The 14,103-nt window shown below is 39.2% G+C and overlaps 2 protein-coding genes across 4 annotated transcripts; both read right to left on the reverse strand.

The window, feature by feature from the left end:
- Nucleotides 1-303: 303 nt before the first annotated feature.
- ACTR8 (actin related protein 8) lies at nt 304-8,693 on the reverse strand. 3 transcript variants are annotated; one of them, XM_027467615.3, is made up of 13 exons: nt 8,491-8,693; nt 8,217-8,384; nt 7,322-7,432; nt 6,941-7,045; nt 5,996-6,169; nt 5,302-5,395; nt 4,493-4,625; nt 3,947-4,100; nt 3,118-3,213; nt 2,431-2,571; nt 1,739-2,003; nt 1,239-1,402; nt 304-561 (listed from the first exon to the last, which is right to left on the reverse strand). In XM_027467615.3, the coding sequence occupies exons 1-13, from the start codon at nt 8,611-8,613 to the stop codon at nt 418-420; spliced, it is 1,872 nt and encodes a 623-aa protein (XP_027323416.2). In that variant the 5' UTR covers nt 8,614-8,693; the 3' UTR covers nt 304-417. The 3 variants fall into 3 exon arrangements, with proteins under 3 accessions (XP_027323416.2, XP_027323414.2, XP_038041906.2); XM_027467613.3 differs by having other exon boundaries at nt 8,217-8,387; nt 8,491-8,692; XM_038185978.2 differs by lacking the exon at nt 8,491-8,693 and adding an exon at nt 7,577-7,654 and having other exon boundaries at nt 8,217-8,356.
- A 1,051-nt stretch (nt 8,694-9,744) lies between these two features.
- Nucleotides 9,745-13,031, reverse strand: SELENOK (selenoprotein K). The gene is made up of 5 exons (XM_027467616.3): nt 12,876-13,031; nt 12,434-12,524; nt 11,616-11,693; nt 10,937-11,029; nt 9,745-10,039 (listed from the first exon to the last, which is right to left on the reverse strand). The coding sequence occupies exons 1-5, from the start codon at nt 12,892-12,894 to the stop codon at nt 10,036-10,038; spliced, it is 285 nt and encodes a 94-aa protein (XP_027323417.1). The 5' UTR covers nt 12,895-13,031; the 3' UTR covers nt 9,745-10,035.
- Between the last annotated feature and the right edge of the window lie 1,072 nt (nt 13,032-14,103).

The following is a 14,103-nucleotide window of genomic DNA, read 5'->3' on the forward strand; positions in this document are numbered from 1 at the left end:
GGAGTAACGCATTAATCACACAGAATGCGCACTTCAGGTGTTGTTTCTGTGTATACTTATGTGTGCCTGGAATTAATCTTGGTTTAAACTTGACCTTTTCAATATGGTATCTCAAATTCCAACATTGTGCCACTTTGGGTGTGTATGTATATATTTAAAACCTACGTGATATAAATGTAGTGGATCTGGAGATAAGTGGTATTCTGTACACTAAATTCAATGTATACAATTGAAAAGATCAAGGATAGCAATGCTGAAGTAATATGCATACAGTAAGATTTTTGCGCCACTATTGGAAAAATCTCAGTTGAAGTTAGTTTTAATAAAATAAAACATCAGCAGAAAATCAATACATCTGCACTGGAAGAAAGTGACATCTGGGGATCGATTAACCATGCTCTCCTGTAAACATACCAGTTACCAGACAAACGCAGCTCGCTCTCGTAACATTCTTACACCAAAACGCTGCCATTCTCGCTGATATATCCAGAGCTCCTGAGTTGTGTCAAGACAGGCTAAAACAGCACCTCCTTTCCATGCAATTAAGCGGGGATCCATATCCTAAGTTTAAATACATAGAGAGAGTCACTACTCTGTGCACAGTTCTAAAATGCTGCCTCCTTTTTTTTCCCCAACAGTATTCATTACTTAGAATCTTGGTAGTGAGGAGAGAATTTTTCAAAATCATTCAGAACAAAAGACTTTCATGATATTGAGATTTTTTTTTTTTAAAAAAAAAAAGGAAAAAAATATTTAAGGTGTTTTAAAAGTCACTTTTTTTTTAAATGACATGCCATGAAAATCCTGCCCTCAGCAGGCAGGCCAAATGCTCTAAAAATACTCAAACTTTGCTTTTTACAAATTTTGTTTGGTTACAGCCAAGCTAAAAATGACCACACTTTAACACTGATAAAAATTAAAACAAAACCAAAACCTAACAATTCTTTATTAAGCAGAAAGATACTTTCATGGATCCATACTAATTGCTTCTTTGAGAACATGGCCCTCAGCTAATAAGCACTTCCATGATCAATACCAGTAATTATCTTGCTTTACCTGTAATTGCCCACCTGTAATACCAGTGCTATAGTATAAGCTGCCAGCTTGCCTCCTCAAAAATACACAAAAAAGTGTAACTGTTCTTTCTGTGGTTTTGAAAAAATGAATTATTAAAGATCTTTTGAAGATTTCAACCAATTCTAGTTTACTAACTGTGTAGCTATTAGTTAATGTTATACCTTAGGTCTTGTGATGACTTCAACATTTTCAACAACTCTTCTGAAAGAAGGGGGCATTTTGTTGAGAATTCGGTGTTGTAGAAACTCTTGAGCTTTATGAAACATAAGACCTCCTCCCACTACTAAGATGGAGCTGTACATCTTCTTTTTTGTATCATCAGATGCTGGAAGGAATGGATATATAGAAGTATATCTATTTTTAAAGTTTAATAGGGCCTGTATTTATACTTCAAAGAACCTAATGTAACTCAAACTAGATACAAACTGGTAAAAATTTACTTTTAAAATTCTTTTGCTGTTCCTGGGAGCTTCAAAAACAAGCTCAAGAAAGCTCAACAAAGATTTAAGTTTAACAGTGCAACTATTCTAGAGATGATAAAATAAAGGGACATACATACTACTTTCCTAAATTAAATCCACATTAAAATATGGATTTAAATGTGGAGATTAAAACCACACTGAAAAGCAATTTGACAGAATTATACAAACGTATTTCTTACCACAGCAGTCAATACTATGAAGGATGGCTTTGTCAAGACCTAGGGCTTTGCCTTCAAACTGAGAAATTGCTGTTTTCCTGGACATGTGTGCACTTAAAGGTTCCTCTGAATCATTTCCAGATATCATACAGTCACTTTGGGAAGATCCTAGTTCCACTTCTTGGGGGTAGATCCTCTCTGAAATGTCTGTGGCTTGGCCTCTCAAGTCTCCCTCATATGTACCAGGCTTTGACATAGACTTTCTATCAGCTGTAGCTTTTGCAGACTTAAAATAAGAAAACAAGTTTAAATATAAACTATGAAAAATAGGAAAAGATCTTCAACAGGTTACAGAACAGTACAAAGACTTAATTAAGCACCACTTCTTTACCTTTCTGCACAGAGAACAGTTAAACATTGCATTGTTACCTCATACAATTTTTGATTCAGAGTAAGTGTTTTAATTTCAAATCCACTAGATGTATCAATGCCATTATTAAGAAGTCTCCTTAGATACTGAAAACTCCTTAGATACTGAAAATGCACAGTTCTAATTAAGGACTTGTCTACACGTGTAATTCCTCACTTTACATTTGTTCTTTAACGCTGCTGACCCAGATAACAAACCTTGGTCTCAGAGATGAGGTATTAAGTCCTAATTTCATCCCCTAATTACATAATACTCAATGAAAAATAAACCAGCAGTCACACACCTGCTCCTGCTTACTTTGTGTGGCTAGCAGATAATGTTCATCATGAGGATCTTCAGGGTCACCTTGTGATCTGTGTTGCAAAGTTGTCATTTTTTGTCCAACAATTCCAAAAGTTGCTGGATAAAACAGAGCCATAGGAGCCTGCAGAGAGATCTGGCATTTTATTATGTGCATTTTTACCTAATTGGTATTATAGAAAAGAAAAATCATCTTCTATGTTAGTTGTCTTGCAATTCAAACTTAATACAGTTTTTTTTCCAAGTAGTTTCATAAAAGACTTAGTGGCTTCAGTTTTGTATAAATAAAAAAACCACATTGAATATACTTGTAGATGTTCATAGGTTTCTTTACAGCCTTCTGTGATGTACAAGTAATTCAAATATAGTTTGTTACAGAGCTAGTAAAAATTTGCAGAGTCAGCATTCATTCCTTACATTTGAAGGATAAACATCATCATATTCAATTGAACTCACAAACCTTCTGGCTAAAGCTAGTTAGAAATGTTGTACATTGCCTTGTGCTTCATTAGGCACACTCATATATATTGCAATTCATTTTAATATTATTACTAAGCATATGTAAAAAACAGTATGTAAATTACATGGGCTAAATAGCATGGAGACAATACAAAGGGAGGCCCTGAACCCAAACAACGAATGTATTTCTTGTCCCTTTTACAAAAATCACCTGTAATTTTTCATCCCCTAATCGGAACTGGTATAATAGAGCTGGAGAATCCGGATGCCGAATTTGGAACTCATGGTCTTGCAACCCAGAAATATCCTGCAGTCAAAAATGTTAAAAAAAAATAAATAATAATAAATATATATATATGTATTTTTCTGTATCTCTATGCCAAGCTGCACAATCTAGTTAAACTGTTGGCAATGACAAAAAATAACAATTCTAAGTTTCATAAATCTATTCTTCAACTCCTTTTAAAGTCTTTTCCTTTAAGCAAGATCTACCAAAACACCTTTCCACATGCTTAAGCCTCTAAAATTATGATGTGTTTGGAACAATTAGACTGGTACATCTGCTGGTACATCTCACAAAACTGAAGCTGAAAAACAGCATATATGCAAAATACTATCAGTTTTTTTTTCAATAATAAGAACAAATAAACCTCCTTTCTAAGAGCTGGGATTTCTTTCAACTACAAGAAAAATAAAACAAATTTCAAATACTTCAGCTCTAAACCTTCTACAATTTTTGCCAGTATTTCATTTTCTATGCCCATTAAGCCCATTTCCTACAGCTCTCCTGTATCTAATAATTAAAAATATACCAGTTAGAGAGGACTATGAGATGACTATTCTATATTAAAAATAAAGCACACAGTATGTACAAACACAACTTTCCATTGAAAAAAATCATGCATCTTCTGAACTGTTGCATTATGTTCTAACCATTCTATATGCTTTTTCCATTTGCAAGCAATTGTAGACTCATGTAAAGGTTCCCTAGAGTAGCATTCTATAGAGGAAAAAAAGAACAGACAATTTTCCTTTCTCACCTGGTCTAGATGACAGAATGTCTCCTTTAGGTGCTGAAGCAGAAGGCAATCCAACTTATTAGTTAACTGACAATCTCTATACGGAAACCCTGCTCGTTGCATAAGCCAATAAAAACACCTTGACACGTCAGATCCTCCATATGCAAGGCACAGCCTGAAGAATATAGAAGAATATTTTATTCATTTTCTGTAATACTGGCCTTTTACAGTGGCATACATAGGAATGAAGGCAACATTTTAGATGGACTATGATCATGACTTCCACATAGTTTGCAGAGCATGATGTTCTGCTATTTTATTCTTTTAAACGTCAGAATTCTTTAAGGTTTACGTTCTATCATGATGACCTTGTTGAACAGCTCACAATAAAACAAACAAAATACCCACACGATGATGACGACGACAACAACAACAAACAACACAAGAAAACAACTGTACTTGCAAAACGTTTTCTGTATTTGTAAAGTTGTCCTCATTTTTTTTAAGTCAAGTCTTTGGTAAGTAACAAAGTACATGCTTGTAATAATTCTGCACATGAAAAGATACCTGGTGTTGCGATGGGAAACACCATCTTCTACACAGCAAACACTTGTCTTCTGATCTCCCACATCTACTATACACGCACTGCTTAAACCACTTCCAAAAGTAGCACAGACAGACTCCTGGTGTACTATAATTCCTAGCAATATGAGAAAAAAAATATCCAATTTACACCAAGCACCAAAGTTATGTTTCTGAATTCAAAGTATATCTTTTAAATGTCTTTTATGTCTTTAAATACTTTAAAAAATCTACTCATAGCCTGAGTCTCCACTGAAAGTTTGTACACTTAGTGATGATTGGGTGGAGGACTAACACAGTTTTTGTTGGGTAAACCCTTGAAGTCCTGCAAAAAGCTACTACCAGGTTGGATGCCTATATTTGCATGTTCTTATTTTGTGAGATTAAGGATACTGTTGCCAGACAATCTGTTTTTGTAACTTGTATTACCAGGTCTTGGTTATAAGATGCATATGAAACATTTTCCTATTTTTTTTTCTAGAATAACATTATACATTTTAGAAACAGTCATTTAGAAATACTTGAGAAATCAAGACTTGCTACAACCTTTTTATCTCAGCTGAAGCGAGAAGCCCACAGTTGGAATACCTGATAGCAAAGCAAGAAAATGATTTTAGTGCTAGGCAACTATTTTGCCCTATTAAAAGAGGCAACAGTTACAGGAATATCAAAAGATGAAAGCTGTGAGCCCTGGCCAAGCTGGGATTGGCCTGCAAAAATGTGCATTAAGGGGAAAAAAAACCACACAATTTTATGCTATTAATCATTCCGTGCTTCCTTCTGTAGGGTTTTACCTGAGAAGCCCATCTTCATTAGGATCATATTCACCAGTTCTTTCACATGCTGTTTATTGTAGATGTCTGGAATTAGTAAAATGCACCTATAGTACTGAATATAAGAACAGCAAGTCAGCTCTCAAACTGAGTTTCTCTTTGCCTGCTTGAATACCTGTTGCCAATTAAGAAAGCATAATATACAAGGTGCTAAAAGAAGCAAAATTATGGGAAGGTGGAACATTTTTAATATTTTTTAAAAAATATTGAGAATCAGTACCAAGTTAGCAATTTTTAAGTCATTAAAATGTTTTCAAGTATACCAAATACAACAAAAACACCTACTCGGCCAGGAAGAGAAATTATGCAAGTGTTAGACACCCATTCCTGTTGACTCCTTTTTAGTCAACATACAAAAAAATAAGACAGAAATTTCTATGATGGATTCTATATAGGACTTTTGTTCCATAAAGGATTTATAGATCTTCTTGCTAGAAGTTATATTAACAAATTTTGTCCTAAAGGAACACACAAAATTCCAAATGAAGTCTTAGGCAGATAGCCTTAGACAGTCTCACAGTCACCAGACAGACTATCCATTAAGAAAACTACCAGTAAGAGGTTACCAGTTTGCAGGCAGCCTCTGTTAGCAGGTTGATTCTCTTTTATCACAACATTTACAGAAGTGGATACAGCCCACATGTTTATAGCTCACCTTTAGGTCTTTCAGTGGTATTTCCAGATATTTTTGTATTGCATGGGACCATATCACTTCAAGATCTGCTAATACTGCAGTGAGGGAGCCACCAGGTCCTGCGTGGAGATTCAACTGCCCTCTTCTAATAGGCCAATGTATATTATAAGAATCCAGTGGATTAACATATAGTGCCTGAAAATAAGAAAGTTACTTTTCTCCCCAAATTAGTAATAAATATTAAAATAATATTTCATAAGTAGTTAGAACATGGCATACAGCAGAACCAAGACCATGTAACAGCAATACGGTGGATTTATTTTTAACAGGTCTGGATTGCATAAAAGAACATTCAATACATGGTTTAAATTGCCAGAATTTCCTATCCATGGATGCAGAATCATTTAGGTTGGAAAAGACCTTCAAGATCAAGTCCCTAACAGTATATTTTTTTTCCTGTTATCTCAAATTAATAACTAAAATAATTTAAAAACTCTTTGAAGCTCATGAATACCTACTTACTGAGCAGTGATTACATGTGCTGATCCTTTTATCAGTTTCTTGCCTTTTCTCTGAATTACACCACATGGGCTAAGTTCTTACCTAGTCCCTACAGAAATGGTGATTTACAACAGCAAAGAATCCACCCTATTGCTTCCAATAACTAGGTGAAGCTTTAGAGTAGTCATATATGTTTTACTTATCCTTGACAAATACAAGAATGAGAGAGGCACGGCTTATCATGCAGTTTGAAAAAAAAAAATGCTTACTTGCTAGGCACCTAGGAAAAAACATCTGGTCTTGCTGAATAATAATATTCAGTTAGTCCCTAGTAAAGTTTCTCATATATTGCTAAATTTAGCCTAAATTGCTCTTCAATACATACTACTATATAGCAAAGTACTACTGATTAAATAACCATGTTAAAAGATAATAGCCTCATTTTAGCAAGGAAATGAATCTTACCTCTTCTCCTACCAAAAATTCAGGATGATTTGCTGTGTTTGTCCACTTTGCCCCAGAGCTGTGATCTAAAATAGCTGGTCGCATCTGTCTGTTGTATGACCTGGCCTGAAATGTAACCAAGTCAAAAGCTGTTGATAAATATTTTACCAGTTGCTTTTTATGCATAAAAGCTAAATAAGACAAAACCAGAAACCAAAGCAATCAACATGGAAGAACCAATTTACATCTTCACCATCTTCTCAAATCTTAAGTATCAATGCACACAATAGCACCATCTGTATCTAGTGTGTAACAGATGTCTGTTCTTGGGCATTAAAACACAGCATTATATCAAATGATTACATGAATTACCAGTGTACTAAAATCTTAAGAATGAGTTACCTGGTCGGGTGACACTGGTATACGCCTCGCACCATTTGACATCTTTTTGGACCATATTGCTTGGTCCACCATTTTAAGGCCATTTTGTCTCTGCTCAGTGCTTTCAGGTTTCTAAACAACAAAAACACATATATAACAAAATACTTACGTTCCAGTCTGTAAACTAGTAGCATTGACTGAGAATCATGATTATAGTTGCTAGACTGGAGGACTTTTTTTATATTAGAGTTTCTGACACCTATTTGTGAAAGTCACCTTGAGTTTTTGTAATTGACTGTAATGGCTGCTGGACTTCATCTCCAGTTTGAGGAGCTCTGGACGTTATCTATTTAACTATAAAAATATAAAGTAGGAAAAAATGTTTAAAGAGATCTCAGTTATTTAGAAGTGAGCTTAAGTATTAGAGATGTGAATTTGATTAATGATTTCAAAAAAATAGATTTTGATTATGAATAAAATCATATATTTTCTGAATGGACTAATATTACTGACTAAGTTATCCATATTACAAAACAAGTTGTAAGGGGTGCAATAACAAAAGGAGGGGTTTGATTCTAGTTCCACAGCCGTCATTCTACAAACACAAACAGTACGCACGGTAGCAGATCATGTGGCACATAAGTCAATGAGTACAAGCTCTCACTATCAATTAATGAAATTTAATTCATTGTGACCAAATGAAATGACATAAAGTGGTGCAAGTCTACTGGCTTGGTTAAGGTGACATCTACAGCATGTAAAAGGGGGGTAAAGAAAAGGTTTGTCCTCAGAAGTGTTCTGTGGAAAAAACATGCATGAGGGTAAGAGCCGCGTCACACAGCCGGAAAGGCCAGGAAATACGGCACACAAACACCAGTTCTAGCGCGGTCGGAGGGCACTGGGGTGCCTGGCTTACGTTAAGGCCGTCCCTGAGGAGCCAGCTGTCCCTGCAGGCCGCCTGCCCGGGCTGCCGCTGCCGCCGCGCGATGACGTGCGGGATGCCCACAGGCAGCGTGTCCGTGGCCCGGCCGAGGCGCAGCGTCGCGGAGCCGGGGTGGATGACCACGATGAAGTTGCTCTGTATCTGCTGCAAGCAAGCACAAGGCGCGGGGCCGCAGTGGGTGCCTGAGCCCTCGCCCGGGCCCGGGCCCGGACCCGTCACCCCCGCCCCTCGCCCAGCCCGGACTCACCTCCTGCAGGGACTCGGGCACGGCGGCGGGGACGATGGGCCGCTTGGCACCGCGCTGCTCGCGCTCGCGCTCGCGCTCCTTGTCCTTGCCGTTTTCCGCCTCGCCTTTCTCCGCCTGGGTCATGGCTCCAGCCCTGAGGAAGCCGAGCGGCGTCCAGCCCAGCCGCGGAGCGAGCGGGGGGCGGGAGCGAGCGGGGGGCGGGAGCGAGCGGGGGGCGGGAGCGGGCGGGCCCGCAGCCGGCACCGCCCCTCAGGGAGGCACCGCTCGGGGGCTGGGCCTCCCGGGGTCGGTGTTGGTGAGGGAAGGGCGGCTGTGCCGCTGCGGGGGAAGGAAGCGGCCTTCTCCGAGCGACCGCAGAGACCGCCCGCGCCTGGTCGCAGGGCGAGGAGCTCCTTCAGGAGGAACGTGGGGAGGGGAAAGCGTTGGGGGCAGCTGCTGCCACGCAGCGTGAGGCGAGGGGAGCTCGGCTGTGGCTGTGGGCATCGACACCTGGGGGGGCCACTTCACTATAACTAGTAGGCAAAACCAACTAGTACATCCTATACTAACCAAGGGGCAGTGTTGGATGTAATAATTACCTGCTATAGAGGTTATTAGTTTCAGTGGAAAAGCTTCAAGTGACACCTTACAGAAAATAAGCCAGTCTGGATTCTTCTTAGCAGGTGCTATTTTCTCAAATAGACCCAGTCCTCTCCAACTGAAGTACAAAATACCACTTGACCCCCAGAATAATAATAAAAAAAAAAAATACACCAAAGTGCAGAAAAGTAATTACTGTTTGAAAGAAAATAACTCTTCTGTGTTAGTACTGGTTGTTACCAAGTTTGTTACCGTTTCTTCCTTTTAAAAAAAAGAAAGAACTAACTTTATTGAAAAAGCCCCCTATCAGCATTTGTACAGCAAATAGGCATGTACCTTCAGAACGGAAGGAAGTTGTTTCAAGAGTGCTTATAAAATAGGCATGTTGTAAAACCCATTATTGGGCTTAAGGAAGAGAGTTTGTAAAAAGGAAGACCTGTAAAACAGTAATTTAAAATTCATTTAAAAACTGTTTTTAGCATATCAATATTATGAAAATATGGCAATGCACAAAAAATACAGCAAAACCGACACCTTTCAGGAAGTATGGCTTGAAGTTGACTCTTGAATGATCCTCTGTATCAAGTAAGTATAGTGTATTTTTCATTTGCACAGGAAAGGGTTTTGAATAGAACCGTTTGATTTTCTAGAAATTGTAAGAAAGAGTCTCCCTACTGACAAGCCATAAATAATTTACTTATTTTGCAACTACAGTAAAATGTTCAGAAGCTATACAAAGACTTTAGACAGACAGTAAACATGTATTTAATAAAACTGCAGTTCAGTTACACTGGATCCTTGAAGGAGTTCCCAGTACAACTTCATTAGTCTGCTAGTATTGCAGAACAGTTTTTGGCTAGGCATACACATTCACAACTTCAAACTCGTTTGGTCCACTGCTGAACTCTTCTTCCCTTTCACCTTGCAGATGTGCATGCTCATTTGCCTGCCTCTTACAGCAGGCGTTTACCTAAAAGACAAATTATTGCTTGGTTAGAAACAAGGCCTTCCTTTGCAAGATAATGTTATATAAGTAACCATTTAAAAATAAAGTTGCTTTTAATTTAGCTAAATAGGCCAAAGGTTTGCAAAATTATCTTCCTCAGATTACACATTATTGTTATCACACAAAAGCCTTCCCCCTTGGCTTTGCTGGCCTCATAGCTAGTCAAATGAAAAAAACAGATGAAAAAAGGATCATGGAGAGTCACTTATCCCTTTTTGGGACAGAACTGAAGGATGAGTATACATGGTTGGTTTTGTTTACTTCTTGAGTATGAACTTTTACTACAAGGCTTCTTGGTATTGATCACCTGCGTATGTGTTTTTCTTGTAACTTTTATTATGGTAACAAGGGAGAATTCATGAAAAGAGCCGTTTTCTTAAGCCCTAAAGTAAATTAAACCATACTATACATACATGCAGTGTTAGATGAAAGTCCGCTCAGCTTAATGAATAAAAGACACTGCAGATTTTGAATTACAAAAAGCATCCCCTTTAAACAAAAAATCTCACCTGTCATATGATAACCATTAGAAATGCAAAGTTTCAGCTACTACTGATCTGGATGGGACTTTGTATTAGCAACCAATAAAGAGTTCCATATCATTTTTTATCAGATGTGTTCAAATAGCTGTTCAACACTTAAGTAGAAGCTCATCATTTCTGAGCCAAAACTTTATACCATACCCCTTCACACACACTCCCCCCCACTCCCTTAATGAAGTGTCTAACCACTTGGATTCTCTTCCTGTTAACTTTTACAAAAGTAGGACAAAGCACTCAATTCTACCTTAAGCTCTGATTATCACTGTTATCTCCTGGAGTTTTAAAAAATGTTCAAAGCAGGATATATATTTGGAATTACCTTCCTCATCCACCTCCTGCCATTGGTGGTGGATTGGGGCCTCCGCCCCAGTGATTTATTCGACCCATTCTACGGCGAGGATTTCCTGGATGCCTAAAAAGAAAACAAAATGTATTTAGTAAACATTCCATTGTTCAATTAAAAATATAAAAACACTGAAATTACTGTAAAGTAGGGACAAAATTAGAGATGCTAGAAAAGTTGTTTGGTTTCAAGTGAAAAGCTGGAACAAAAAATCCAACACTTTCATAAAACTTCTCATACACAAACTGTTCTAATTACTCAAGTAGCATAAGACAAAGCTACCACTAGCCAATGCTTTTACACAGCTCTACAAAAAGGTAAGGCCATCTAATGCATGAAATGACTGATTTCATGTAGTCTAACACCTAATTTTAGGAAGTCTAACAAAATAAGAATTTTGAAGATACATATTGCTGATTACACAGCTTTGAAAAATTAGTTAGACTAAGCTGTTATTACAGCTATTCAAAACTAAGTATTGTTATCAACAAGTTTCAGACAAAATGCTGCAGACAAAAAAAAAACAAAACACATTTTAGTCCTCTGACATGACTGATTCAACACAAATCACAACTGTAGTCTGAATACATTTGAATCTGAATGACAGTTGTCTAAGAAGGAAAAAAATGAGAACTATTGATAATATGAAAAATACCCTCTTCCATCATTGTGTCCTAAATAGGAGGACGTGTTGCCTCTTCTTCTCAGATCTGGTTGAATAATGCTCTGGAAACTGAAAATAAAACAGGAGGAATTCAGTTGAACTGACTGTTAGATACAACTTTGTATTTTTGGAAGTTAAAGATAAGAAAAAACAGTAGTGTCAGGAACAAAGTTCTGTTAAAGTTATTGTTGTTAATTTTTGCAATCTTCTTCTATACGGGAAGATAAAATCTGAAGTAATTCCAAATTGCAATACAACTCAAACCCAATTTTCAAATATTTAAAACCAATAAAATTACTTTTGTGCTAAATAAAGTGCAAGGAATGCATAAAATGTAAGACTATAACTGAAATAATGGACTGTTGAAGACATCAAAAGAACCCTTTGTTTCTTTACCGGCCTCAATCTAGGTCTTACCACTGTGTGATTATTTTCATGCAGACAGAAACTATCCTTACCAGTAAAAGTTCTCCAAGTAATATCTCAATTTGATCAGCTATTAGAAACTAGATATTTAACAAGAATACACACTTTTTCAGTATAAAAATAGAAAAAAATCAAAAACTCGTTTGACCTGCTGCTATGTTAGCACCAGATTCCATGTAGTTTTTATTACATATTTCAAAGTGCTTAACAACCAGGGCCATGTTGTCAAATTAGAACACTCACACGTTTTGAAGGCAGCAGATATGGGATGTTAAAGAATAAATCCAATACTTCTGTTGCATTGTGTTGCCTATAGTACTGAGTACCATCTATCTATGACAAATCTAACATACTGTCGATTAGAAGAATTAATTTTTACTTACAACAGAACCACAAAATCTGCTATTGACCAGAAGAAATCTGTTATAGATGACAAACTCCAAGGAGCCCGACTCTGGTTATCCAGCACTTGTCCTGTCATGACAACAAACATTCAGCGACGTTTAGTAAGTGACGCCGCGCAGCGCGTTACATAAAGCCCCGTCCACGGAGCGCAGCATTTACACCCAGGCTGCCACACGACGTGCGTAATGGTTTATGGACAGCACACGGGAACAGCCGGGCTGTCGCTGCCACACGGACACTGCGTCTGGACAGCGCAGAGGGCCGGGCCGATCAACGCCATCTCCCCTTCGCCATGCAGCGTTTCACCCTTCTTCTTCCCCATTAAACCCACGCCGAGGGCCGTGCCGTGACGGAGCAGGCCCTCAGCGGCCCGGCCCCCCGCCCCTCGCCGCCGTGGGGAGGCCCGGCCGCGCCGCTCACCGTTGGAGATGTACACCATGGCGCCCGCCGCCGCCCCGCCGCCGGCCCCTGCCGCCGAGCATGCGCGACCGGGAGGCGCATGGGGCGCTGAGGGCGGCTCCGCGCTGAGGGCTGACGAGGCCGAAGGGAACGGGGCGGGGGCTACGGCGGGGCCGGTCGTTGTTCTGGGGACGCGCCGCGTCCGTCAGCGCGGCAGCGGGGGGTGCTGAGGGCGGCCGCTGCCTGACGGCGGGCGGTGCTTCGCCTCTCAGCGTCTGTCACGCTCACGACCCCCAGCCGTAATTAGTAGCGCACCAGGACCGCTTACGAAATACACGCGATTTTAGTAGTTCTCGGTAGCCTCCGGACCGTGGTGGTGCCCGTTCTGCCTCTTGCCAGCCCTGAGGGCACCGGCGCGGAGGACGTAGACCGTGGTACCTGGAACAGGGCCGGTGTGGGGTGGGTGTATGGTCCCGGTACCGGCCCTAAACTGGCCGATGTATATTCCCGTCGTGCTGATGTTAACGCTCAGACCAGAGTTAAGTGTTTGTTTGAATTGATTTCGTTTTTATAAAGCCCAGCAAATAGCGGCTGGCATTTCTTCTCATGGAGAGTTCATGCGTGTAAAATCTGAGGTAACTGAAAGCTAATTTAACATAATGCCTTCCCTTTCTCCTCTTCTGTAAACATGTAGAGGAAGCACATGCGATTCTGCTGGGAGACAGCAGTAAGAAAAACACGCACTTAGATAAAATGCTTTTAATACTGCCTTAACATGACGGGCCTTTTCCTGGTGACTACAAGTTAAAGCCCTTTGCTAATCCCCTTAATGCAAAGGTGGTGTCTGAAATTGAAGCTGCAGTGCGGTATGTCTTTGGCAATGTAGTTGTCCCACAGCAGATTGCAATTGTTTGCAATTGACAGATGTTTCCACGAGTTCCACCTTCCAGAAATAAACTCTTGCTAATGACTGAAAGCAGTTGTGAAGGAAAAGTATCTGTAGGAACACTTAAAAAATAAAAAAAAAATTATCCCTCATACGTAGGTAATCTGTCACTCAATAAACGGGGTAGTACAACGGTGTTTGGAAATAGTGGGGGCTTCAGAGTTAGTGCACACAGTAAGTGTGCACAAATGCAGAGTGTATGTTGAAATTATTCTGGGACAGCATTTGTCCTTTTTCTTCATTAAGTATGATTTTTTTTTTTTTCCCAAAAAATAGTAAAGTTTCAGATTAGAACTCGCAGAA

Source organism: Anas platyrhynchos, chromosome 13 (genome assembly GCF_047663525.1).
Source record: "Anas platyrhynchos isolate ZD024472 breed Pekin duck chromosome 13, IASCAAS_PekinDuck_T2T, whole genome shotgun sequence".
Lineage (NCBI taxonomy): Eukaryota > Metazoa > Chordata > Aves > Anseriformes > Anatidae > Anas > Anas platyrhynchos.

Bases quoted from the DNA above. Each gene is read 5' to 3' on its own strand.
- ACTR8 (XM_027467613.3), bottom strand. From the start codon at position 8,613: ATGACCCAGGCGGAGAAAGGCGAGGCGGAAAACGGCAAGGACAAGGAG. The intron at 7,433-8,216 runs GTAAGCCAGGCA...TTTGTTGTTTAG, and splicing joins TCCTCAGGGACGGCCTTAAC to AAACCTGAAAGCACTGAGCA. The intron at 1,403-1,738 runs GTAAGAAATACG...CATTCCTTCCAG, and splicing joins TCATAGTATTGACTGCTGTG to CATCTGATGATACAAAAAAG.